The sequence below is a fragment of the Stenella coeruleoalba genome (assembly GCF_951394435.1).
Source record: "Stenella coeruleoalba genome assembly, chromosome: 1".
NCBI lineage: Eukaryota > Metazoa > Chordata > Mammalia > Artiodactyla > Delphinidae > Stenella > Stenella coeruleoalba.
The window spans coordinates 19,089,025-19,114,490 of NC_137169.1; the positions used below are offsets into that span (position 1 = coordinate 19,089,025).

Here is a 25,466-nt window from a genome sequence, read left to right on the forward strand (position 1 = left end):
TGAGTCAAGGTCACCATATCTAGCGGTGAGAGCTATTTCTCTATGTTGAAGGTCGTGTCCGTGGTCTTAGGTCAAGGGGCAAAGGGCAGAGCAGGTACATGGGGGAAGACTGCTGAACGCAGGGCACTGCCCACAGGGTGTCTGTGGGCGATGGGAGGCGGCAGTGTAATAAAGTGCACTGTCTGGAGTCAGAATAGACTTGGATTCAAATCCCAGCTCTGCCTCTTACTTACCAGCTATTTGACTTGGGCGAGTGATTGAATTTCTCTAAGCCTCAGTTTCCTCCCCTGGAAAATGGGGTTCAATAATAATACTGGACTTGGGTTGTAGGTATTAAATGAGATTGTATATGCAGGCACATATTAAGTGTAAACTCTAATAATAATAATAGTGACGATGATGGTGGTCATTATTATTATTTCTGAGCCTCCAGGCTATGTTAGGCTTGGCTAGGAGGTTGGAGCTGGGGTGGAGGTAGGAGTGGGGATGTGGGCTGAGGGAGCAGTGAGTGGCACTGAACTGAGGCCACCAGGCACAGAATGCCATCATCCTGGTGGCCAGCTCCACTAGTTCCTACCACCATCAGCAGCTCCATTCTCAGCAACCTTAAACATCATTTTAAGTGACTGTGTATTATTCCATTATATAGATGAACTATAGTTTTTTTTGTTTTGTTTTTGTTTTTGCTGTACGGGGGCCTCTCACTGTTGTGGCCTCTCCCGTTGCAGAGCACAGGCTCCGGACGTGCAGGCTCAGCGGCCACGGCTCACTGGCCCAGCCGCTCCGCGGCATGTGGGATCCTCCCGGACCGGGGCACGAACCCGTGTCCCCTGCATCGGCAGGCGAACTCTCAACCACTGTGCCACCAGGGAAGCCCTGTAGTTTTTTTTTTTAACTATGTTTTATTTTAGTAATTTTTAACAGTTGCTGAATATTCCAATGATTTGTTGGATCGTATTTTGACAGGGAAGCAAAGTGGCGTATTAGAATCTGAACAGGCTTTGAAGATAGAGATTTTCAACTGTTTAGTCAACATTTTTTGAGCATCAGCTTTGGGCCAGGCCCTGTGTATGTGCTGGTCATACAAGGGTAAAGCAGATAGATATGGATCTGTCCTCACAAGCTTAGGGTCTAGAGGGGGTGACAAGCATACAAGTGCACCTGAATTTAAACCCTGGCTGTGTGATCTTAAACAAGTCTCGTGTCTTCCCTGAGCCATAGCTTCCTCCTATATGGAGGCTCAGTGTAGAGTGTTATAAGCACAGTGTTCCACCTACAAACATTAGTTCTCTCTTTTAATCATTAGTGGTTTTATATAGATATAGATACGCATACATATAAATATTTATATATGCATATCTATCTATGTATGTATATAACATCTATATTTTATATATATAATATATATACATATCTATGTTATATATACAACAATAGAAACATAATTATTAATATATAAATTTTTTTTGCCCTTATGGGTAATATAGCCATGGATAGCCTCCAAAAATATCAACTTTTTCTTCTGGGGAGGGGTTATTTATCATCATGGAATAATTTCTTTATCCAGCTAAAGAAGTTTTTCTTGTTTTTGGCTGCACCCTGTGGCTTATGAGATCTTAGTTCCCCGACCAGGGATTGAACCCAGGCCCCAGCAGTGAAAGCACAGAGTCCTAACCACTGGACTGCCAGGGAATTCCCTAAAGAAGTTTTTCTAAACCCTCTGTTACTCTTCAGTGTTCACTAGACAAAGAAACGGACAAGAGCCACTGAACTGGTAGGAGGTCTCAGCAAACAAGTCAGACCTTTTATTTCTCATCTGCCTATTTAGTGTTCCTCCAACACACCAAGGAAATTCTTGCCTCAGTGCCTTTGCACTTGCTGTTCTCGCTGCCTAAAGCACTGTTTGCCTAGATATTGCCTTCCCTTCCTTCAGCTATTTACTTAAATGTCATCTTATCAGAGAAGCTGTTCCTACCCCTGACGCACAGCACCTCTCTCCATCCTCTTCCTCTGATTTATTCTTCTTCACAACTCTTATTACCTCCTGACATAGGCATATCGGCCTGGGTGTTGGTTTGTTATCTGTCTTCCTAAATAGAATGTAATGTTTGTGAAAGCCAAGATGTTGTCTGTCCTGGGCCTGGAACAATGCCTGGCATATAGGAGGCCCTCAATAAAAATTTGTACCATGAGTAAATAAAGAGATCAAATGTGACTACTACAATGCTTACAGTGTATGCTAGTGTCTGGAAACAGTAAAGAGCTGTTCAAATGGAAGGGAGAATAAAAATAATTGGAAACTTAATACAGTACCTTATTTGGGTGGTAGGCCACTGAAGATCTTGGCTGGTGTGTATGTGAGTGGGGACTGGGGTTGGGGAGGCAGTATTTCCTCCCTGCCAAGCTGGAGTGAGAGGCTAATGGCCTTCATAGGGATCCAATCCAATTAAGGCCCTGGCTCCAAGTCAACTCGGGTTCCCTTCCTGGCTGCAGCAGCTTCCAAGTGACAAAATGAAACCTGTAACTTTCCCAAGACAAGACAGTCTCCAGGCGAGCAGGGCAGAAAGGGGCTCAGGGTAGGGTTTCTGCTCCCAGGGGAATAGCTCTGCATTGCACCCACATGGTTCTAATATTGTATGTGTGTGTGTGTGTCTGCCAGGCACAAAAGCTTGTCACCATCCTCAAAACCAGTGCTCACAGAAAAACAGCTGGATGCAGTGCAAAGGCATCAGAGGCAAAGCAAGGGGACGTGGGTTCTCAGTTCTGCTCCCACCCAGCTGTGTGACAGGGCAGGAAACCAAGAAGGTACGGAGGGTGAGCCCTGCCCCGAGTCACATACCTCCCTACTGCAGAGCTGGAAAGGTGACTGTCCACAAGTTTAGGCTTATTCGCACTCACTCAGAATGGTCTTTCAACTGTTGTTTTTTTTCCTTTTTTTTTTCTTTTGTGGTATGCGGGCCTCTCACTGTTGTGGCCTCTCCCGTTGCAGAGCACAGGCTCCGGACGCGCAGGCTCACTGGCCATGGCTCACGGGCCCAGCTGCTCCGTGGTATGTGGGATCTTCTGGACCGGGGCACGAACCTGTGTCCCCTGCATCGGCAGGCAGACTCTCAACCACTGCGCCACCAGGGAAGCCCTTTTTTTTCCTTTTTTAAGCTAATTTTTGGGAGAGGTAATACATACCCAAACGACAAAATTTTAAATTTATGTAAAAAACAGTATATACTAAACAAATCTACACCTCTGTCCTCAGTGACCTAGTTTTCCTTTCTGGGGATAAACACTTGTGCCCAATTCCTTGTGTATCCTCCCAGAGAGAAATGCACATGTGATATATAGTTATGAAAAGATGAGTATGGTATGAGAATGTGATATACAGGCATGCAAAGATGATATATGAGGATCACATTAAATTTTTGACTAATATATCGATAGAAAGACCTAGTGTCACAATGATTTTGAGTCTTCCTATCCAAGAATAGATTATGCTTCTCCATTTATCTAAGCATTTTCAAGGTTTTTTTTGGTGAATATATATATCGTCTCACATATATATGTTTCTCAAAAGCATTAACATTTTTTTGAATAGAACTTCACATATTATTGAGATGATTTCCTATTTCCCAGATAGTTTTATGTTTTTGGTTGCTTTAATAATTGGGACATTTTCTTCCAAATTTCTAACTAGTGGGGCTTTGAATATAGGAAGGCACTGCTTTCTAAAAAAATATTAACTTGATACCTTATCACGTTCATGAGGTTGTTTATTGTTGGTAATAGATCTCCAGTTGTTTTTCTTTGGAACTAACGTTGAAGACAGTCAGCCCAGTAGATCCTGCACCCATGGATGCTTCGTTAATAAACTCTTTTTGATGTGAATGGTGACCTCTCACATCTGTGTAAACTTTCCCTTCTCTCCCTGACTCAACATAAGCCTCTGTTATAGACATTAGTCCCACACTTGACAGAAGAAACTGAGGTCTGGCAAGGTGAAATGATTTGCCTTAGCTGGTGAGTGGCAGGGTTGGAATTTGAACTGAGGTCTGTTATGTAAAATTTTCGATCTTAGGATGGCAAAACAAAAGAGAGAAGGGGTTAGAGAGGGGTTTGTGCAGAAGCAGCAGAAGGTGACATATTTTGAATGCCTACCCTGTGCCAAAAACTTTACGTACCATCTTTCTGAATGCTCCTAAGAACTCTTGCAGGCCAGTATTATGAGCAGATGGCTGGCCAGGACCTGGGCACAAGGACAAAGAGATCTGGGTTTGATTATTGGCTCTGCTGCTTTTCCAGCTGTGTAACCCTAGGCACACTGCTTGAGTCTCTGAGCCTCAGCCTCTCTGCTGTATCCTTGTTACAAATGGTACCTGAATGGTCCTCCTTTCAATAAAGGTCTGTGTAGTAGAGCCTGTGGCCGGGAAGAGCACCTCAGTCCTTGGACCCACACGCTGGAGCTCCATTTCTAGAACCTAGAAAAGCTGAACTGAAATGTGTCTCCAGCTCCTATGTTTGTTGAGTGACTTTGCTTCCTCCAGGGGAGTCCATATCTACAGGGAGGCTGGAAAGTTGGTGCTTCTGTGGACACAGCATTCAGGTTAAACTTTAGCCAAAATGATGGCTAAGTCACAATTAGCAGGATTTTATAGGACCTAATTCATATCATTGGGACACATTTGAAGTTCAAAGCTGCATTGGAATTTTCCATAGCTGGGTTGACTGACATCACTAGAGATTAATTAAGCACCTATTATAGGCGCAGTGAGAGAAACAATGATGTGAAACTTAGGACATGGGAAGTTAAAAGGCAATGTTTAAATTTTATTTATTCTTTCACTCAATCTTATCAAGATTATTATTTTATTATGCCCCAGGCACTGAGTTAGGCATAGGAGAGCATAAATAATGACTATAGGCATACATGATCTTATCATACTTTATTGTGCTTTGCAGATATTGCATTTGTTACAAACTGAAGGGTTTTAGCAACCCTGCATAGAGCAAGTCTATTGGCACCATTTCCCAACACCATTATTTTAATTTATTTAATTTATGTATTTTTAAAATGTATCTCACACCTATAATGTGCCAAGTACTCTGTTAGATCCTTTACATGTATTATCTCACTTAATCCTTACAATTACCCTGTGAAATTAGTATTATTATCATCCCTATCTCATAAATAAAGAAACTGAGGCTTAGAGACTAATTTGCTATTTTTCCCATTGTCACTTAGCTAGCAAAGAAAAAGTATTTGAGACCCAGGTCTAGTGTACCAACAGCATTATTTTTTATTTTTAAGTAATTAATTTTTAATTTATTTTAAAAATTAAAAAATTTAATTTTTAATTAAAAATTTGTTTTAACTTTTTATTTTATATTGGAGTATAGGAGATTAACAATGTTGTGATAGTTTCAGGTGCACAGCAAAGTGCACTCAGCCCTACATATACATGTATCCATTCTCCCCCAAACTCCCCCCCACCCGGGCTGCCAGATAATATTGAGCAGAGTTCCCTGTAGGGAACCAGTAGGTCCTTGTTGGTTATCCATTTAAAATATAGCAGTGTGTACATCCTAAACTCCCTATCCCTTTCCCCCACCCTTCCCCCCACCCCCATAACCATAACCATAAGTTTGTTCTCTAAGTCTGTGACCCTGTTTCTGGTTTGTAAATAAGTTCATTTGTATCATTTCCTTTTAGATTCCACATATAAGGGGTGTCATACAATATTTCTCTTTCTCTGTCTGACTTACTTCACTCAGTATGACAATCTCTAGATCCATCCATGTTGCTGCAAATGGCATTATTTCATTTTTTTAATGGCTGAGTAATGTTCCGTTGTATATATGTACCACATCTTCTTTATCCACTTCTCTGTTGATGGACATTTAGGTTGCTTTCATGTCTTGGCTATTGTAAACAGTGCTGCATTGAACACTGGGGTGCATGTATCCTTTTGGACCATGCTTTTCTCTGGATATATGCCCAGGAGTGGGATTGCAGGGTCATATGGTAGCTCTATTTTTAGTTTTTTGAGGAACTCATACTGTTCTCCATAGTGGCTGCACCAATTTACATTCCCACCAACAGTGTAGGAGGGTTCCCTTCTCTCCACACCCTCTCCCGCATTTATTGTTTGTGGATTTTTTGATGATAGCCATTTTGACTGGAGTGAGATGATATCTCATTGTAGTTTTGATTTGCATTTCTCTAATAATTAGTGATGTTGGACATCTTTTCATGTGCCTCTTGGCCATCTGTATGTCTTCTTTGGAGAAATGTCTATTTAGGCCTTCTGCCCATTTTTTTTTTTTTTTTTTTTTTTTTGCGATACGCGGGCTTCTCACTGTTGTGGCCTCTCCCGTTGCGGAGCACAGGCTCCGGACGCGCAGGCTCAGCGGCCATGGCTCACGGGCCCAGCCGCTCCGCGGCATGTGGGAGCTTCCCGAACTGGGGCACGAACCCGTGTCCCCTGCATCGGCAGGCGGACTCTCAACCACTGCGCCACCAGGGAAGCCCCTTCTGCCCATTTTTTGATTGGGTTGTTTGTTTTGATGATATTAAGTCTCATGAACTGTTCGTAGATTTTGGAGACTAATCCCTTGTTGATTGTGTCATTTGCAAATATTTTAACTTTTTTTGGCTGTGCCGCGCGGCTTGCAGGATCTTAGTTCCCCATCCAGGGATCAAACCTGCACCCTCGGCAGTGAAAGCACAGAGTCCTAACCACTGGAACGCTGGGAATTCCTTAACAGCATTATTTATTTATTTATTTATTTAAAGAGCTTTTTTTAAACATAAATTTATTTTATGTTGCGTTGGGTCTTCATTGCTGCGTGCGGGCTTTCTCTAGTTGAGGCGAGTGGGGGCTATTCTTTGTTGCGGTGCATGGGCTTATCACTGCGGTGGCTTTTCTTGTTGCAGAGCACGGGCTCTAGGCGTGCGGGCTTCAGTAGTTGTGGCACGCGGGCTCTAGAGCACAGGCTCAGTAGTTGTGGCGCACGGACTCAGTTGCTCTGTGGCATGTGGGATCTTCCCAGCCAAGGGATCGAACCTGTGTCCCTGTGTCCCTTGCATTGGCAGGCAGATTCTTAAACACTGCGCCACCAGGGAAGCCCCAAAAGCATTATTTTTAAATTAAGGTATGTACATTATTTTTTCAGGCATAATGCTATTGCACACTTAATACACTACAGTATAGAGCAAACATAACTTTTATATGCACAGGGAAACCAAAAAATCTGTGTGACTTGCTTTATTAAGATATTCACTTTAGGGCTTCCCTGACAGCCTCCTGGCATTTACTTCTTTCCAACAAACAAGCTGGTCTTGGAGGCACTTGAATATGATGCCATCCTAGCCTACAGGAGTGGACAGGGACAGTACAAGGCCCAGTGCAGTGATAACAGCTACCACTGACTGAGCAGGATGTGTGGTAAGGCATGGACCAGTAACAGTCCCACCCCCCATCTAGAGAATGAAACTGAGGCTTAGGGATTTCAGGATCTTGCAGTTTCAGGACTTAGTCTGACTCCAGATCATGTGCTCTGGGGTAGGATGCTTCTTTAACAGAGTCCCTGCAAGAATATTTGAGCAACTTGCTACAGACTGGGAGAGGGAGAAACTGCAGGTTTCACTGTATTTTCACGCATACCTTCAGTTTGTTCAAACATTCTGACATGTGCTATGCACTGAGGATGTGGAAAGACAAACCTAGGGCTGGCCCTCTCAGGACTCAGCCTTCAACTTAAACTGAAAGGTGAGGAGAGGCTGAGTCATGTATTACCGAAAGTCAGAAGAGGGGACAAGTAACTGTTTCCAGAGGGGGTGACATTTGCCCCAGGCATTCAACAGTAGCAAACCCAGACCCGGTTCCTGGCTCAAAGTATCACAGCCCCTGTCCTCAGCGGCTTCAAACCCCAGTACAGTTTTTCCAGTTTGAGGACCACCTACATCAAAAACGTCCTGGTGCTATCTTTAGCAAACAGTAGACTCTGTTGTTAATCAGCCAAACGTATTCATTGACTAAGATTGAAAGTGTAGGTAGATTTAGAGCAACAGTACCAAGTAACAGTGAAAAAAAAAAAAAGTCCAGGTGCTTGTTAAAATGTGAATTTCTTCCTTCCCCACCGGAGGAGAATCAGAGAATTGGGTAAAGCAGGTCTGGCAAACCACACTCAGGTTTGCCAGGTGAATGGGGAAAGAAATCACGCCAGGAAAGGGGAACTGTATCGACAACGGCTTGGGAGTTCGTTGTAGCCTTCAGGCACCGGGGTCGCCGTTCAAGACTGTAGGCTCTCAGAGGAGAGGGATCGCGTCCGTGCTGTTTATCACCGTGGGCTCGGAACACTGTAGGGCCTCATAAATATTTGTGAATACGCTGGCTCCCAAGGCAGAAGTGACGGGAGAGTCAAACGGGAAAATGAAGAAGTCAGAGGAGGGAAAAAACGGTGTTTCTAAGGGGATGAAAACTTTCCCAAAAGGGAAAAGGGAGCTCCGCCTAACACAGGGCGTTGGGGAGGCGACTAATGCGGGCAAGGGCGATGAGTCCTGGGGGCTGCAGCGGGGTAGAAGACGGGAGGCGCCTTCTTGCCTCTCCAGGCGACGGAAAGCTGAGGTCACCTGGCACAGCGCCAGCAGCAGCTGCGAGGACGCGCCCGCGCTTCGGCGGGAGGCGGTGTCAGGCGCTGGTCCCCGGGGGACTTTCCCTTCCGTCTCCTCTGGAGGCGAGGCTTAAGAGTTCCGCCCACCGCCCGCCCAAGCCTTGGCATCTTTCGGTCCCCACCAAGGCCACTCCCCCGAGCCTAGGTCAAGCCGCTATAGCTGCCTCGAGGAGCCAGAGCGGTCCGTCCACCTCCCTCACCCGAGACCACGCCCCCGAGCCCGGGCTGTCCTCTCTCCTCACGGAGTCCCGAGACGCCGAGCTTTGGCCCCGCCCCCAACGGGGCCCCGCCCCCGCTACTCCGCCCAGCGACTTGAAAAGGCTGGGGCTGCGGCTCACTTAAGAGTCGCGCGCTGGGCGTGGGGCGGTGCTGAGGCATAGATCCTGAGGCGCCGAGGCTGAGGCGAGTTAGACGCCGGGAGTGTCCAGGGAGGCGCTGCGCGACAGGAGTCCGTAGCTAGAGCAGCCCCGGAGCAGAAGCAGCCGCCGCCGACCGCGGAGTCCAGCCGAACCGGCCATGGCGTTGTCGATGCCGCTGAACGGGTTGAAGGAGGAGGACAAAGAACCCATCATCGAGCTCTTCGTCAAGGTGAGCGCTCGCCTCCGTCCCACCCCTCCGAGCCCCCGGCGCTCGCCCGGCCGCGGGGGGCGGCGTCCCTGGGCGCTCCTTAGCCGCAGCGCCCCCGCGCGGCGCCCCGCGCCCGGGCCGAGGGGGAGCGCCGCTCCCGCGCCCCCGGGCCATTGTCTTCGGCCGCCCGCGCCTTCCAGCCGCCGAGGCCCGTCGAGGGAGCCGGGTTGGGACCGGGACCCCAGAAAGACAGCACTGCTGGACGGGGGGGGGCACCGCCTCCCGCCGCGCTGGCCTCGGCGGACGCCGCACCGTCGTCCCGCGTCCGGGTGGGACGAGCTGCCCCCCTCCCGCCGGGTGCCCCGGAAGCCGCCAACCCGTGGGACCCGTGCACGGCCGTGTCCTGTCACCCCCTCTCCCCCGCCACCGCCCGGACGCCCGACCTCACCTCACCCCACCCCAGCCCTCGGCTCTCCCAAGTTCACCCCCAGCCCGAGAGGCGAAGCCTCGAGCCCGTCGTGAGCTGATGAGCTGAACTTCTTTGAACGCTTTCTGAGCGTTTCGCTCTCGGCTGGTAGGAAACTGTAACTTTAATTTTCGATTCCATCTGAAACAATTTTTCAAAAAGAGCAGACATTCCTGGGCCTCAGGAAAAAGCCGAGATTCCCAACTTGGGTTTTTCTGTCTTAGTTATATTACCACCATCTGATTTTCTTGTTTCTCAAGCGCGAGTGTTTTGTATGATGCAACGTTTTGGCTGCTCCCCTCGGTGTTGCTGCCTCGGGAAAGATTGTGTGTGCCCTTTTGTTTTGAAAGAAAAACTGATGAGGGAAAGAACTCCTCACTTGCTTTGGCTTTAAAGGGTTGATTTTTCCCTTCTGGTCTTTTCAGTTTATATATCCTGAAACTACCATATTTGTAGACAAGTACTACCTCTAGCCCTTTCCTTTTTTCTTTAATATTTTTCGTTTTAGCAAAGATGAAAGATAGAAGTTATGAACATCTGGATTCAACTGCCTCCCTCAAAACTTCTTTAAAATCCTCGAGATTTTCTTTCTTAGTCACTTACTTAAGCAGGCTCTTTCAGAACCAGGCTCTGAATTGGAGAGTTTAACAGAAATCCAGAACAATTTTATTCTTTTTTTCCTGAGTTTTTATTTTAAAGAACGGGAGACACTGAAGGGTGTGTTTAAGACATGGAAAGAAGAAATGATCTGCAAGTGATGGAAACAGTGTTTGTTTTAGGATTTTCTTTCAGTTATCAGTTTTAGAAACATTTGATTCAGGGAACTGAAACAACAGACAGGTATAGAACCCCCAGAATATCTTCAAAGAGTCTCAGTTGCTTCGAGTGGCAGATATAGTACTTTGAGATGCAGGGAATGTAGGAAGACACCTGAAATAAGAAAAAGGAAGAGGAGTGGGAGACAGCATGGAGAAGGGAGAAGAGTGGGTCAGAGATAAATGTTAAAAAATTTTAACTGAGCCAGGAATAGGAATGAATTTCCATAAATTCAAAAACAGTGTATCTACTAAACACCTAAAAAACATGTTACTTAAACATGTTACTTTAGAAGTATCATTAAGTTTAGTGTCAGATAAGGGTACTATCAGTAATGGCTTCTTTTCAGCATTGTACTGGAGGTCTAGCCAATATAATAAGACAAGAAAAAGAAATAAAGTATATGAATTAGAGACAAGTAGATCAATGCTTAATGCCCTACTTACTATTAATTTAACTTTTGTTAGAAGGAGAGAGGTGTTTCCCGAACTTTAGTCACTTGCATACCCCTTCTTAGTTTTCCATATATGTGTTGAATTGGTATTATTATTTACTAAATTCAGCCCGTTTTTTAAAAAACATAAACACAATGCCCTAAGCAATACCTGTGAAAATGTGGATTAGGTGTGGTGACTATATTTCTTATGTACGTAACTATTTTTTTGTGTGTGTGTGTGTGCGTGCATAACTATTAAAAGAAAAAATGTTCGTGAGCCACCTAAAAGCATCCTGCTTATCACTAGTTGTAAGCCTCTGTCACTGGGCTTGTTGACAGAGAACCAGGTTCAAGTCACAGTTTTGCACTCACTGGCTGGTTTAACCTGGGCAAGTTGTTTTCCCTCTCTGAGACTTGTTTTCCTCCTTTGTGGAGTAAGAAATGAAATGTTTTCTGCTGTCCTGTGGTTCGGCATAGGTAAAACTTTGTACTGATGTAAATCAGGATAGCTGTTTCAAAGGGGAAAAAGGGGCCAGGTAAATTGTAGTAAAGAGTGTTCTTATAGTTTCTAAAATCTATGTGTGGGAAATGCAAGTGGGGGAAAATCCCCTTATAAATACAATTATTTTGAAAGCAGTGAAAGGGCAGAGGCTGTGGTTGTCCAGTGTGGTGTGTTAAGCAGTGTTAATTATTCTGCCAAGAGATATCTGAGTTTGTAGCAGAAACCTATTATCTACACTTAAAAGAAATGAGTTTAAAAGTGCCACCTGTTTAGGTAGCATTAAATTGAACAGAAATAGGCTAGGACCTTCCCAACTAGTGTGACTGGACTCACAGCTACATTTCTTTCCTCGTGTGTATTGTCTTTGGAGATGTCTGTCCATGAGCCCAGTGAATCCTCATCACTTGTATAACAGCAGTGCTCCATTTTTGTTTGTTTACCGCAACACCTATAGGATAGGGTATCCTCCCAATAGTAAAAGAGGCTTACAAAGGCAGTCATCCTCAAGAGTTAGAATGCCCTCTTTCCCTACCCTGCGGGGCCTAGTAGATGTATATATTTTGATACACCAGCCCCACTTGGGGACCACTGATTAATAGGGTGAAGTTCAAACCCTTTAGCAAGGTCATAAGGTCTCTTATCCGCTGTCGGGTTTCTAATCCAATTTGTCCACTTACTAATTGTGTGTCCCAGGACACATAAACCTCTCTGCCTCATCTGCATAGGTGGGATATTAATAGACCAACCTCATGGGATTAAATTAGTTAATATATGTGGTGATAATAAGCTTAGAATAGTGTCTAGTATACAGTAAGTAAATAAATGCTAGTTGTGTGTCATTTTGTATATACTTATTTGTATGCTCATCTCCCCTGCTAGATAGGCAGTAAGTTCCTTGAGGGTAAGGTCTGTATATTGTTCTGAGTCGGTACCAAACTGGGTACCAAATAGTTGAAATGAGATTGTTTCCTTCTTTCTGAGCATCTTGGTGTCAATATATGCATCTGGCATGCTTCGGAATTGAGAGCTACTTACTTATTAGAACCTGGTAATCTGACTCTCAAACCTTGGTCCTTCATTTGTTCAACTTTGCCTAGCCTCCAGCCTCCGAAACTCTGTGTGGTTTTATCTATCTTTTTTCCCCTCCATTTTTTGGGTACTTCTGAGCTTTTCATGTATCTGCCATATATTTTCCACCAATATTTCTTCTTGGTTATGTTCAGAATTCAGAAGCCAAGATTTCTGTATTGGGTAAAAGTAAATATTGTGTTGAACAACAAAATGAGAGAAGTTGAGAAGAGACTGAATTTTTGGATTTTTCCTTTCCTTGCATATGCCTAACTCCTATTGACGCTGCTGCCTTTCCCCCAGCCCCCACTAGAATCTTTGGTATGATGTGATGGTATTTCTGATTTTGGTTTAGGAGGAGTCCCTTTGCAGAATTTAGTTTTATTGGTTGGAATTTAAAGTTGTTGGCATGCCATTTTGCATTGGGACACTCACTGTTGGCAGTCATCCCTAAACTGTTAGAATTGGGGTGGTGTAAAAAGTTAATCTGGTGCAGAGTGGCTTAACACATAAGAATGCTTCTTTTCAGATATTTGGCAGGATTTTTAATGTGTGTGGACCCTGGAGCCAGACTGCTTGGCTTGAATCTGGCTTCTAGTAGTGTGTCAGGGAAGTTTCTTCAGTTCTCAGTACCTCAGTTTCTTGACCTCTAATATCAGGATAATAATAATAACACAATTTTATAGGGTTGCCGAGGGGATTAACTGGTGATCTACGTCTATTAATTAGGGTAGTCTAAGCTTCTGTAAGAAATACTGTAATCTGCCTCAAACAGTGGTTCAGACAAAATGGAAGCTTATTTCCTTTCTCACTTAGCAGCCCAGGGAGGGTGTTCTAGATGTTAGTGGCTTTACTCCGTAGAGTCATTAGGGACCAAAGTCTTTCCAGCTTCTTTTTCCACCAACCCCCATAGCATTGTCATCCTCACAGTTGACAGAGCTGGTTGCTGAGAAGTCCTGGTTGCAGCAGTGGGAGGTGAAGAGTATGGAGGAGGCTCATCTCAAGACCCGCAGCCCAGAACTTCTACCTGTCACTTCCTTTCATACTCCAATGGGGAGAACTTTAATCACATGGTTTCGTCTAACTGCAAGGAGTGCTGGGAAATATGATCTAACCATATATCACGCTATGTAAAGTATTAGGAATAGTGCTTGGCACACAGTAGACACCTGTTTTTGTTGCTGATGATAGATAGTATATTCTTTTTTTCTTTTGCTTTTTTTTTGGCCATACAGTGTGGCTTTGCAGGATCTTAGTTCTCGGACCAGGGATTGAACCCAGGCCCTTGGCAGTGAAAATGCAGAGTCCTAACTGGACTTCCAGGGAATTCCCAAAAGTATATTATTCTTTTTTTTTTTTTTTTTTTTGCTGTACGCGGGCTTCTCACTGTTGTGGCCTCTCCCGTTGTGGAGCACAGGCTCCGGATGCGCGGGCTCAGCGGCCATGGCTCACAGGCCCAGCCGCTCCGCGGCATGTGGGATCTTCCCAGACCGGGGCACGAACCCGTGTCCCCTGTATCAGCAGGCGGACTCTCAACCACTGCGCCACCAGGGAAGCCCTATTCTTTAAAAAAAAAAAAAAAAATATATATATATATATATATGTTTATTTATTTGGCTCTGTCGGGTCTTAATTGCAGCACAGGGAATCTTTCATTGCAGCACGTGGGCTCTTCCTTGTGGCGTGCGGGCTTCTCTCTAGTGGTGGTGCAGGGGCTCCAGAGCGCATGGGCTCTGCAGTTGCGGCATGTGGGCTTTCTAGTTGTGGCCCGAGGGCTCAGTAGTTGTTGTGTGCGGGCTTAGTTGCCCCACGGCATGTGGGATCCTAGTTCCCTGACCAGAGATCAAACCCACATCCCCTGCATTGGAAGGCGGATTCTTAACCACTGGACCACTAGGGAAGTCCCCCCTCCAATAGTATCTATCTATCTATCTATATCTATCTGTATAGATATCTTTTTTTTAAATAGGCTTTTTTAAAAAAATTAATTTATTATTTTTGGCTGTGTTGGGTCTTTGTTTCTGTGTGAGGGCTTTCTCTAGTTGCGGCAAGGGGGGCCTCTCTTCATCGCGGTGCGCGCGCCTCTCACTATCGCGGCCTCTCTTGTTGAGGAGCACAGGCTCCAGACGCGCAGGCTCAGTAGTTGTGGCTCACGGGCCTAGTAGCTCCGCGGCATGTGGGATCTTCCCAGACCAGGGCTCAAACCTGTGTCTTCTGCATCGGCAGGCAGATTCTCAACCACTGCGCCACCAGGAAAGCCCCCTCCAATAGAATATTATTCTTAAATGTGGGCTTCATTAATAGAATTCAGGGGATTCTGTAAATCCTTGAAATTACATTTAAAATTCTATATTAGTCTTTTTTTGGGGGGATTAGGAACCATTATTTTTGGGGGGAATTAGGAACCATTGTTCTAAATGGTGGCATTCTGAGTGTCGAACATAATTCATACAGGCAAGGTATAGAAGAAAGGTTTGGGCTACATGATCGTTAAAGTCACTTCCATTTTATTATCTGTGATTTAAAGCATTTGTTGTCATGAAGGAAGTGCCTAATACTGAGTTAGGTACTATGGGAGATATAAGAAATTATGGGAGATATAAGAAATTATTAAACATTTTCTACCTTTGGGTTTATAAATTTTATTGGAAAGAAAACAATACAGGATGGTACATACTTAACGAGCCAAGTGTGGTTCACATTAAGTTGGGCCAGGACATATGGGGAAAGATGGAAGTAAGCTTTAACTTGACCTTGAAAAAGTGGCTGGAGTAAGTGAATTGGGAATAGCCAAGAATGGGAATATTAGTTTTGACATCATTCGTAAACTCGTTATGCAGGAAACAGTAGACAGATGATACTTTCGAAGAAGAAGGACCCAGCAATGATTCAAACCCATAGTGCCAGGGAGAGAAGTTATTTAAAAGTTGAGAATGAGACTTTTAAAACCTAACTTTTAGTCTTGTTTGTCCTCCCAACACTTTCCTACTTTTTGGATTGCTGTCTATTCAACAACTTCCCAGCAGCATTTGGGAAGGTGCAAATGGATTGTACAGATGGACAAACTCTCAGCTGTTTTTTTACAGTATAAAATGGGAGTTCTTTTTTTAAAAATTAATTTTATTTATTTTTGGCTGCGTTGGGTCTTCATTGCTGCACACGGGCTTTCTCTAGTTGCGGCGAGCGGGGGCTACTCTTGTTGAGGTGCGTGGGCTTCTCATTGCGGTGGTGTCTCTTGTTGCGGAGCACAGGCTTTAGGGGCGTGGACTTCAGTAGTTGTGGTGCATGGGCTCAGTAGTTGTGGCTTGTGGGCTCTAGAGCGAAGGCTTGGTAGCTGTGGTGCACGGGCATAGTTGCTCCGTGGCATGTGGGATCTTCCCGGACTTCTCGGTAGCTGTGGTGCACGGGCTCGAACCCGTGTGCCCTTCACTTGCAGGCGGATTCTTAACTACTGCGCCACCAGGGAAGCCCAGGAGTTCTTTATATTTTGTTTTGAGCGCAGGCTTTTTTTAAAAACACAGACAGATGAAATAAATTTTCTAAAGGCAATGATGCTGAGAACTTTGTTTTAATAATTGAACAAAAACTAACTCAACGTCAAGACAGTGTTACATTGGATGAATTGGTTTGACATTCATTTGAGGTTTCCATAGGGGAAAATTCAGGAGATAGAAATGAATGTAAAAATGTGAAGTTAATGGGAACTCTATTCTTATTATGTTTTGTCTGAGCTGTTCTTGAAGACCTAACAGTGCCTCTCTGAGCAAAGGCCAAGGTGATAATTTTGGTTAAATGTAAAATTCTGAGAGAAAGGGGCCCAAAATGGGTAAGAGATGGGAGGATTCTGAGACAAGGTGACTGAACACATGAAAAGTCTAACGGTAAGGGGAGGGTGGGTGGGAGGGATAAATTAGGAGGTTGGGATTAACATATACACACTACTATATATAAAGGAGATAACCAACAAGGACCTGCTGTATAGTACAGGGAACTATACTCAATATTTCATAATAACCTATAAAGGAAGAGAATCTGAAAAAGAATGTGTGTGTGTATAAAACTGAATTACTGTGCTGTACACCTGAAACTAACACGGCATTGTAAATCAACTATACGTCAATTAAAAAAAAAAGCCTAATGGTATGAATAATAATAGGAAAGAGGCAATGCGGAGGACCTGGCTGTCACTAAAAATCTGAGTTGGTTTGGAAGGATGCTAACAGAGATGCCTGGAAGCTGGTAAAAGGATGGTGAGCAAGACTTTCCCACTTCCTGTTTCATTGGCACTATGGAGCCTCAGTGTTCTAATGTCTCCTGAATAGGGAATTAGTGAGTCTATAAAAGGGAAATTTGTTAGTCAGGATGGGAAGTGTGATTAAGGCATGAATTAAGATTTTGATCAAGTAGTGGAGTAAGTTAGGATAGGTTTGCCCATTGTATAGGTTCCTGTAGAAAATGGAAAGGGAGTTTCTGAAGGAAAATAGCATTAAGGTTGTGATTACAAACTGTCCAAGTATGATCTAACAGAAATCTAAACTTAATTCAGGGCATCAGTTTGTGAATTCTCTTGGAAGTTTTAATCCTTTTGTCTTTTTGGAGACCTGACTTTTATCCATCAGTGCTCAGTACCAAGAAATGGTGTAAGGAATATCAGTTAACCTTGTTTGGTTTCTGTTATTTTCCTTTATTTAAAATATAAAACCAGGAGACTGTATTAGTCTAAATTTATGAAAATAACTTATGTAGATAAATGAGACTATATTTGAAAGTTGTGCCAAAGATGGCCTAAGAGTCTTTTATATTTTAATATCAATATTTTGAAGAGGGCTTCCCTGGTGGCGCAATGGTTAAGAATCCGCCTGCCAGTGCAGGGGACACGGGTTCGAGCCCTGGTCCGGGAAGATCCCACATGCCGCAGAGCAACTAAGCCCGTGCGCCACAACTACTGAGCCTATGCTCTAGAGCCTGCGAGCCACAACTACTGAAGCCCGTGCGCCTACAGCCCATGCTCTGCAACAAGAGAAGCCACTGCAATGAGAAGCCCGTGTACCGCAACGAAGATCCAATGCAGCCAAAAATAAATAAACAAATAAATTAAAAAAAATCTATTTTGAAGAAGTAACAATATTAGAACCAGGGCCATGTATTGACCCTCAGAGCATAGATTTTGTTCTGTAGATTTTTTTTTTTTTTCTTTGCTTAGAGCTGAAATACAGTGTAACTCTAAGCAAGAGGTGTAACAGGTTTTTTACACTTTTTTGGTAATAAAATTATTACTTCCAACTTTACAGGTGAAATAATTCATTTTTGTGAAAAGGATTAAGTTTTCATTAGAATAGTAAAAATGTCAATCGTCTGTAATAATTTAAGTATTGAATTTTACCATCATGCAGCATAGCTATTTATTTGTATGTGTGAGAGAAGGGAAAAGGAGAATCTGAACAAACATTGGAGAATACAAAAACAAACAGATGAAAGCTGAAGTAATTAAGAACTTTTTTTAACAATATGTGAGTTCTATGCATGTTTTCCTCAGCTAACAACCAGTTGCTTTATTATGGAGGTGGACACCGGGTGGTAGATTGCTAGAGTGAAAGTTCATTAAAAGCTAAAGACAACCGAATCAGGCCGTTGTGCTACGTAGGGATATGGAAGAGTGGTGAGACCAGACTACATAGACTAATCAAGAGAAAAAGAAGATGGTTAGACTTAAATGAAATTTTGGCTTTGAATATACATATGCACAAGACTTAACTGAAAAATTTGCAGAGACATAAACTTATGAAGAGTATGAAGTTTTGTATTATTTGATCTTCTAAGTTACAGAATATTTTAGTTAACTCAGGAATCTACATTTTTGATTTAAAAATGTTGAGGGCTTTTTGATTCTTCATTATATCAAGTAAAAACTGTTGCTAGCCATCAATAACATAGACTTGATTTACATTTTGTAATTGTCAGCAGGACCCTTGATTGCAAATGTACCTAAAAAAAGTGACTCAGAATAAATAGTATCTAACCGTAGTCTGTTTTAGTTTAAATATTGGCCCTAAATTTGAAAAGTAATGTCATTTTCCTTCTGCTTCCTAGTATATTCATTTGTATGTATTGTGCTTTAAAAAATGTTTTTTTTCCAGTTAATAAAAGCAACTCTTGTTTACTGTAGACAACTTAGAACACAGAAAAGCACCATAAAATAAAAATTATTTATATCCCCTTTTTCTTGAAATGACTGCTATTGCTATTTTGTTATGTGTCCTAATCTTATTCATAAACTTTAGTGAATTATTGATGACATTTTATGTATAATGTTTTAATGTTCTTCATGACAGCAGAATTCTTGGAAGAATGCATAGTGAAGCCCAATCTAATATGTAACATGTATTGAGTTAAGTGAGTTAGTTTAAAGAAAATTTACTTGATTTAGGTTTTATCAGAGAAACTCAGATTGGATTTACCTTCCTAACAGCACTAAAAGAACATTTACCCTGTTTGATCTTTGCTTGAAGAAGGGAAGCTTTTATGTTGTGAAATCTGCCAACACCTAGAATTGCTCATAGTATAGAAATTGATTAAATGGTTTGAAGGTAGGCCCTCCTTTGTGCTCTTTAGGAGAAACCTGTTTTGAAAAGTCAAATTATTTTTTAGTATTAATTTTCCCCTTCAATAACTGTCTAGTAGGTGAGGTATGCCCATTTTATAGTTGGAGGATATAAGATGCAATCTTTGTCTAGGAACAGTCGAGTACAGTATAGGGATCTTTATAGAAGCAAATATTGAATACTTTCCATGCACTAAGTGCTGGAGAGGGAAAGAAATAAGAACAGGTTCCCTTGTCTTCAAGGAGCTTACAGAACAGCTTAATGGACAGAGGATGAGTAAATGAGCCATGGTTGATGATGGCTTTTTCCCATGTAATACAGTGACTTTTTGTCTCATATGCTTTTTAAAGTCCAGTTGAATTAAGACCTTTAGAAATGATTTATGTGGCAACCTACATGACATAATTGACTTAGAGATGAGTGAAATGTTTATGTTGTATTCTAACAGATGAAGAGTAGTTAGTATTACTGAATCTACCAAGTACTGTATATTATCAGTTTGGAGAAACTTTTATCGTTTCCCTCAATAATTAGTTGTGTTATATTCTGTAATTTTGTCTAAAATAAAACTGTGATACTTCTTGCCATAAATCTTAAATGGATCCTACTTTCTCTAGTTGTTTATTGGATTAGATACAAACTCCATGATCTAGCATTCATAGTCTTTCAGATCATGATCCTGACTTGTGTTTTCAGTCTTTTCCCCCACTGCAGCTGCAAATATACCTCATGTTCTAGGCAGATTGGTCCTCAACATGCCCTGTACTACTTTGCCTTCATGGAAGATTTTTGCTCTTGTTTCTTTCGGTTGAAATATCTTCGGCTTTGCCAGCCTCTCCTCCTACCTTCAATTTCTGCCTGCCAGAATAGTATTTGTTCTTTTTTCATTCAATCGTTTAACAAATATTGAAGCACTGTTCTAGGGACTTGGATACATCAAAGAACATTATGGCATTCATATTCAGTTGGGGGAGGCAAAAAATAAATGTATGTCTACTAGTGAAAAGTGCTATGAAGAAAAGTGAAATAGGGTAAGGAGTATAGAGAATGATAGGGGGGTGTGCTCTTTTCGATTTAACAGAACATTCTGTTGAGTATGTAGCGTTGCAGAAAGTAGCATAGGGAAGCGAGGGCAGAATCAGGGAGACTCAATAGGAGGCTGTTTAGTAATTCAGGTAAGAAATGATGGTGGCTTGGACTGAGGTGAGAAGTAGTCTAATTCTGGATATATTTCTAAGATGGAGATCACAGGATTTCCTGATGGATTGGATGTGGAACGTGAAAGAAGGAGAAGTCAAAGATGATTCTGAGATTTTTGTTCTGAACAACTAGAATGATGGAGTTGCCATTAACTGAGATGGGGAAGCCTTTGGGAAGGGCTAGTTCTGGTGGAGAGATCAGGAGTTTAGTTTGTGATGTGTTAAATTGGAATATTTTAAGACCTCATGGAACCTGTTGTCTCGTGAGAGAGGCATATGTTAAAAAAATACACAAATATAGTATATAATTACATTAAGGACAAGAACAGGGTGTCTTGAGAAAGAATGACAGGAAATTCAATTTAGATGGAAGCTTAATGAGGACTTCTTTGAGAAAATGACTTGTAGGATGAATAGTAATTAGGGGAAGAATGAGAGGAAGAGCATTCCAGGCTGGAGGAATTGGCATATGTAAAGGCTGGAAGTATTCAACAAATTGAGAGTGTGGCTGGAATAGAGAGAACAAGACTGAGGTATAGAGTGAGGTAGACAGGCTACATCATGGAGGTTCTTGTGTGTCATGTGAGTTTAATATAAATTTATTTTATTTATTTATTTTTGGCTGCGTTGGGTCATCATTGCTGCGCACGGGCTTTCTCTAGTTGCAGCGAGTGGAGGCTACTCTACGTTGCGGTATGCGGGCTTCTCATTGCAGTGGCTTCTCTTGTTGCAGAGCACAGGCTCTAGGCACGCGGGCTTCAGTAGTTGTGGTGCATGGGCTCAGTAGTTGTGGCTCGCAGGCTCCAGAGCACAGGCTCAGTAGTTGTGGCGCACGGGCTTAGTTGCTCCGTGGCATGTGGGATCTTCCTGGACCAGGGATCGAACCCATGTGCCTTGCATTGGCGGGTGGATTCTTAACCACTGCGTCACCAGAGAAGTCCCGTCATGTGAGTTTTATCCTTAGTAAAAAGGAAGTTCTCAAACGGAGTGTCATGATTTGATTTGCATTTTAGGATGAGTAGTCCAGCCGTTCTGTGGAAAATGAAGAGAGGCAAGAGTGGAAACAAGGAACACTACTTGCAGGCTGTTGTGATGGAGAAAGATGATGGTGGTGGTTTGGATTAGGATGGTGATGGAGAGAAGAGAATGGATTTGAGATAAATTTTGGAAGTGGAGTACATAGGAAGATACTGAAAAAGGAGTTCTGAGAAAGAGAGAAGTGTGAAAAATGACTTGAGTATTTTAGTAGAATCACTGGTTGATGGAGGTACCTTTTATTGAGATGGAGGAGGAGCAGACAGTGTTCAGTTTTTGACTTAATGAGTTTGAGATGACCGAGATGTCTAGTAGAAAGTTGGATGTACAGACCTGATGCTCAGAAAGAAGTCTAGGCAGAGTAGGGAGATTTGGGACTTGAGTGTGTGTGTGTGTGTGTGTGTGTGTGTGAGTGAGTGTGTGTGTACACATACTTTAGTTGTTTGTTTGTTTATGTGGTATTTAAAGTGTGTGAGATCATTCTGTGGAGGAGTGAAGAATAGGGAGAATGCCCAGGACCAAGTTCTGAGGAACTCACAACACTAAGGGGTTGTAGAATCGAGAATCTGGAAAAGGAGAACTAGGAGGACTTGCAATCAAGCGGTAGTGGGAAGAGGAAAACTATGAGAGCCAGGCACCAAGGAAACTAGGAGAAGTTTGTAAGGAGGAAGCGACCAGTTGTGTCAAGTCAGATGAGTGTGTATTTGCTTTATCAGCCTGGAAGTCATCGGTAACCTTAGCAGTAACAGCTTTGGTGGAGTGGTGGTGGGGAAGCCATGATAGAGTGGGTGGAAGAGTGAAGAGGAAGTAAGAGAGTGGGGTCAATGAGTAAAGCCAAATTCTAACAAGAAACTTGGCTGTGTAGAAGAGACAGGTTGGTAGGTAGAAGGGGATACATGTCAAGGGAAGGCTTTTAAGAAAAAAAGTATCAGCTGTAAGAGCTATAATGTAGGAAGGAACACTTACACCATCATCTTAAAGGGGAAAATATTTCCCATGAGAATCATCATAATTCACTGACTGGGAGAACTTTTTACTGCAAGGAAGATCTGGTTTGTGTATATTTAGAATAGATGCTTAATCTCACTGACTTTTTCTGTTGCATTTTCCAAATGCATGAGATAGAAATATAGAAGAGTATTTCATACTTACTTGAACTAATATAAATATTTACGAGGTGCTTTCTATGTGCCAGGCACTGTTTACTGCATTACATGTATTAACTGATTTGATTGTTCTTCAAGAAAGTATTTGCTGAAGGAATATACAGAAGCTTTTTTTTTTTCCCTCTTCCCATGAACAGAGTTGATTCCAGAGGAGACTGGGGGGAAAAGAAGAAATAAAAGATCACATTATTGGGGAAAAGCAGATGCCTGTTAAATTCACAGAAATCTTCATATAGAGAAGCCAGAGAAATAAGCTGGGAGTAGAATGCAAATCACTGGGCTCAGTTCATATTTGCAGTTTTGATTTAGAGCCTCAAAATCATTGTTGAAATGAACAGTTACCTTTTTTTCCTTGCAAAGTAAAAAAGATTGAAGGGAGAGTCCACAGCTGTGTTCTGACCCTAAGTTTGTGGTTTGACAGCCCACAAGCCCCAAGAGTTGCTGTCATTCTCCTGATGACTCAGCAGGGACCCGTGTGCTAGATTATGGTGTTGCCTCAGTGTTGTTTGTAAAGGTTCTTTCTGTCCTGTGTAATATTTGAGATTCGAGATCCCAAAGTCAGACCCAGGGGATGATTGTGGACTGGAAGTATCATTTGTATTCCCTATGTAGACACTGAAATAGTCTATTTCAGAATTGAAGATAATTAGAATTAATACTTCAAGTAGGCAATTGAGGTGTCATTTGGAAGACTGGATCTTTGTGTTACATTGTTGTTGTAGGGTAGTTGTTAAGAGCATAGGTTCTGGAGCAGTGTTTCAACCCTAGTTCTCCCTTTGTGCCTTAGTGTCTCCACTGGGGTAATAGTATTTACTTCTTGGGTTTTTGTGAAAATTAAAAGAGTTAATATAAGAAAAGCACTTAGTGTCTGACACAGTAAGCATTGTTTGCTTGTCATCCCATGGACCTTTGGGAATGCTGAGTTAAGACTGCCCATGGATAGTTTGTATGTTTAACATATATGCTTTCAACCTCCAGGATGTTACTGTGAGAAGCATCTGCCAGTCTGCCGTTACAAATAGGTGGGGAACTTTCCATTGTTTATCAGAAGAGCAGGTTTAGTACAAAAAAAAAGTCCAAGATTAGACCTGAACTTATTCCTGAATTAACTTCAGTGAACCATGATCCTGTTGACACTTGTTAGGTAACTAAAGGACAGTCAGATTGGACTCTGCCATCTTAGAACATCTGCCTCAGCAGCTCTTTCTGGACTTGTAGCTAAAGCTGAGAGTCCATTATTATCAAGAGTGTTTTTCTTGTTTTTTATTTCTTTGTTTTGTCTTCTTTTTCTTCTTATTCTTTTCTGTGAGAGCATAAAAGAAATAAAGAGGGATAATCTAAAACATATAGGATCTAGTGGTTCTGCAGAAGTACTTTTGACTTATGGATCTTGGCATATATATAGGTTTCACTTAGCTCCCTGTGCTACTACATTTCACTGTTCTTTGATTTTTTTGGTAAACTTTGGCATGGCCGTAATTGATAGATGATGTAAGGATCATAAAGTGACTTAAAAATCCTTCATTTTATAATGTTATAAGCGTTTTGAAACTACTTAATTTATTCCTATATAAGATAGAGTACACTGGTGTATAAAAATGAGCAGTAGGTTTTTGTTTTCCTATTAAAGTCAGAGTAATAGTCGTAAGATAATAGGTAGCATTGAGTGCTTACTGTGGTTCAGGCACAGTGTGCCAAGCCCTGTACATATGTTAGGTAATTTAATCCTCATATAAACTCAGAAATAGGAACTATCAGTACTGTTTTACACATGAGCTTTAGGTCATTTCTTGTATGTGCTCACAGGGCTGGTAAGTAGCAGTACTGGGATTTGTACCAAGGTCTTTGTGATTCAGAGAGACTGACTCTTAACCGCTAAGAGCTTTTTTATTTGTTTATATCCTTTTTCTCTGTTTGAAACTTAAATTTTTACCTAACAGAGTTTTGTTTTCACTATTTGTTGTTTTCAGTCACCCTGAAAAATAAAAAAGAAAGAATTCAGAGAATGTTTAAGAATATTTCGAAAACACTAACAGCCGGTGAGCCTAGATAGTTGTTAAATGAGTTTGGTGCTTCCAGTTCTCTTGGTTAAATTTGAAAGGAAACTGTAAACTTTCCATTACCTCATCTCTTTGCATTTTGGGGGCCTGGTTAATTAGTATTTTTAAAAGTACTTTAAGGGTTTATTTATAAACTTGTTGAGGGACTTGACTTGAATATCACATATTTGATTTTAGGATTGTTTTTTCCAGTTTAGAAGTGTCAAACAGTTCCAAGTTTAACAAAAATCATGTCTTAAATTGTTAGTTTTACTGTTTTTTTTTTTTTTTTCTTAACCTCTCCCTTCAGAGGAGCCTACACTAATCTTTGCATTGTTGACAGAAAAAAAGCAAGGAAGTTTCTTTTTGTGGAGAGAGGAAATGGCTGTTAGTTCAGGACTTTATCCATATTAGGTATAAACTAAATATAGATGTGTATTCCAGGAGTGAAGTCACATCTATAAAGTTTCTTAAGCAGAGCTAATGAGATCAGCCAGTGCTTTTGGATCTGGGTTTTTTTCTTTAATTTTTGGCTCACTAAAAGGTTACGAAACTGATTAGTCCTATGGTCAGCCTTCCATGTCCCTTAAGAATTTTTTTAATAAGGAATCTTCCTTTAAGCAAACATAACTTTAAACTATTCTGCTTTGTGTATAAGGAATAGTTACTTATGCCTCTTTTTTTGTTTTTTAGGCTGCACTGCGAGTCTTGCGGATCTCTGTTCCTTGACCAGGGATTGAATCCCGGCCATGGTAGTGAAAGCCTGGAATCCTAACCACTAGGCCACCAGGGAACTCGCGCTTAAGCCTCTTTTTGAGGGGGTGTAATAAATATTTTAGTTTCTTGACCCTCTTGTTATTTTCCTATCTCTATTTTTTGTTTGTTTGTTTGTTTAGTTAGTTTTAC

The 25,466-nt window shown here is 42.1% G+C and overlaps 1 protein-coding gene across 1 annotated transcript in view; it reads left to right on the forward strand.

Annotated features, from left to right (window-relative positions):
* The first annotated feature begins 8,984 nt into the window (after nt 1-8,984).
* CLIC4 (chloride intracellular channel 4) overlaps nt 8,985-25,466 on the forward strand; it is an 85,630-nt gene continuing 69,148 nt past the window's right edge. The window contains exon 1 of the mRNA XM_079928568.1: nt 8,985-9,252. Coding sequence (XP_079784694.1) covers nt 9,181-9,252 — 72 coding nt within the window. The 5' untranslated portion in view covers nt 8,985-9,180. The remainder of the gene's footprint in view (nt 9,253-25,466) is intronic.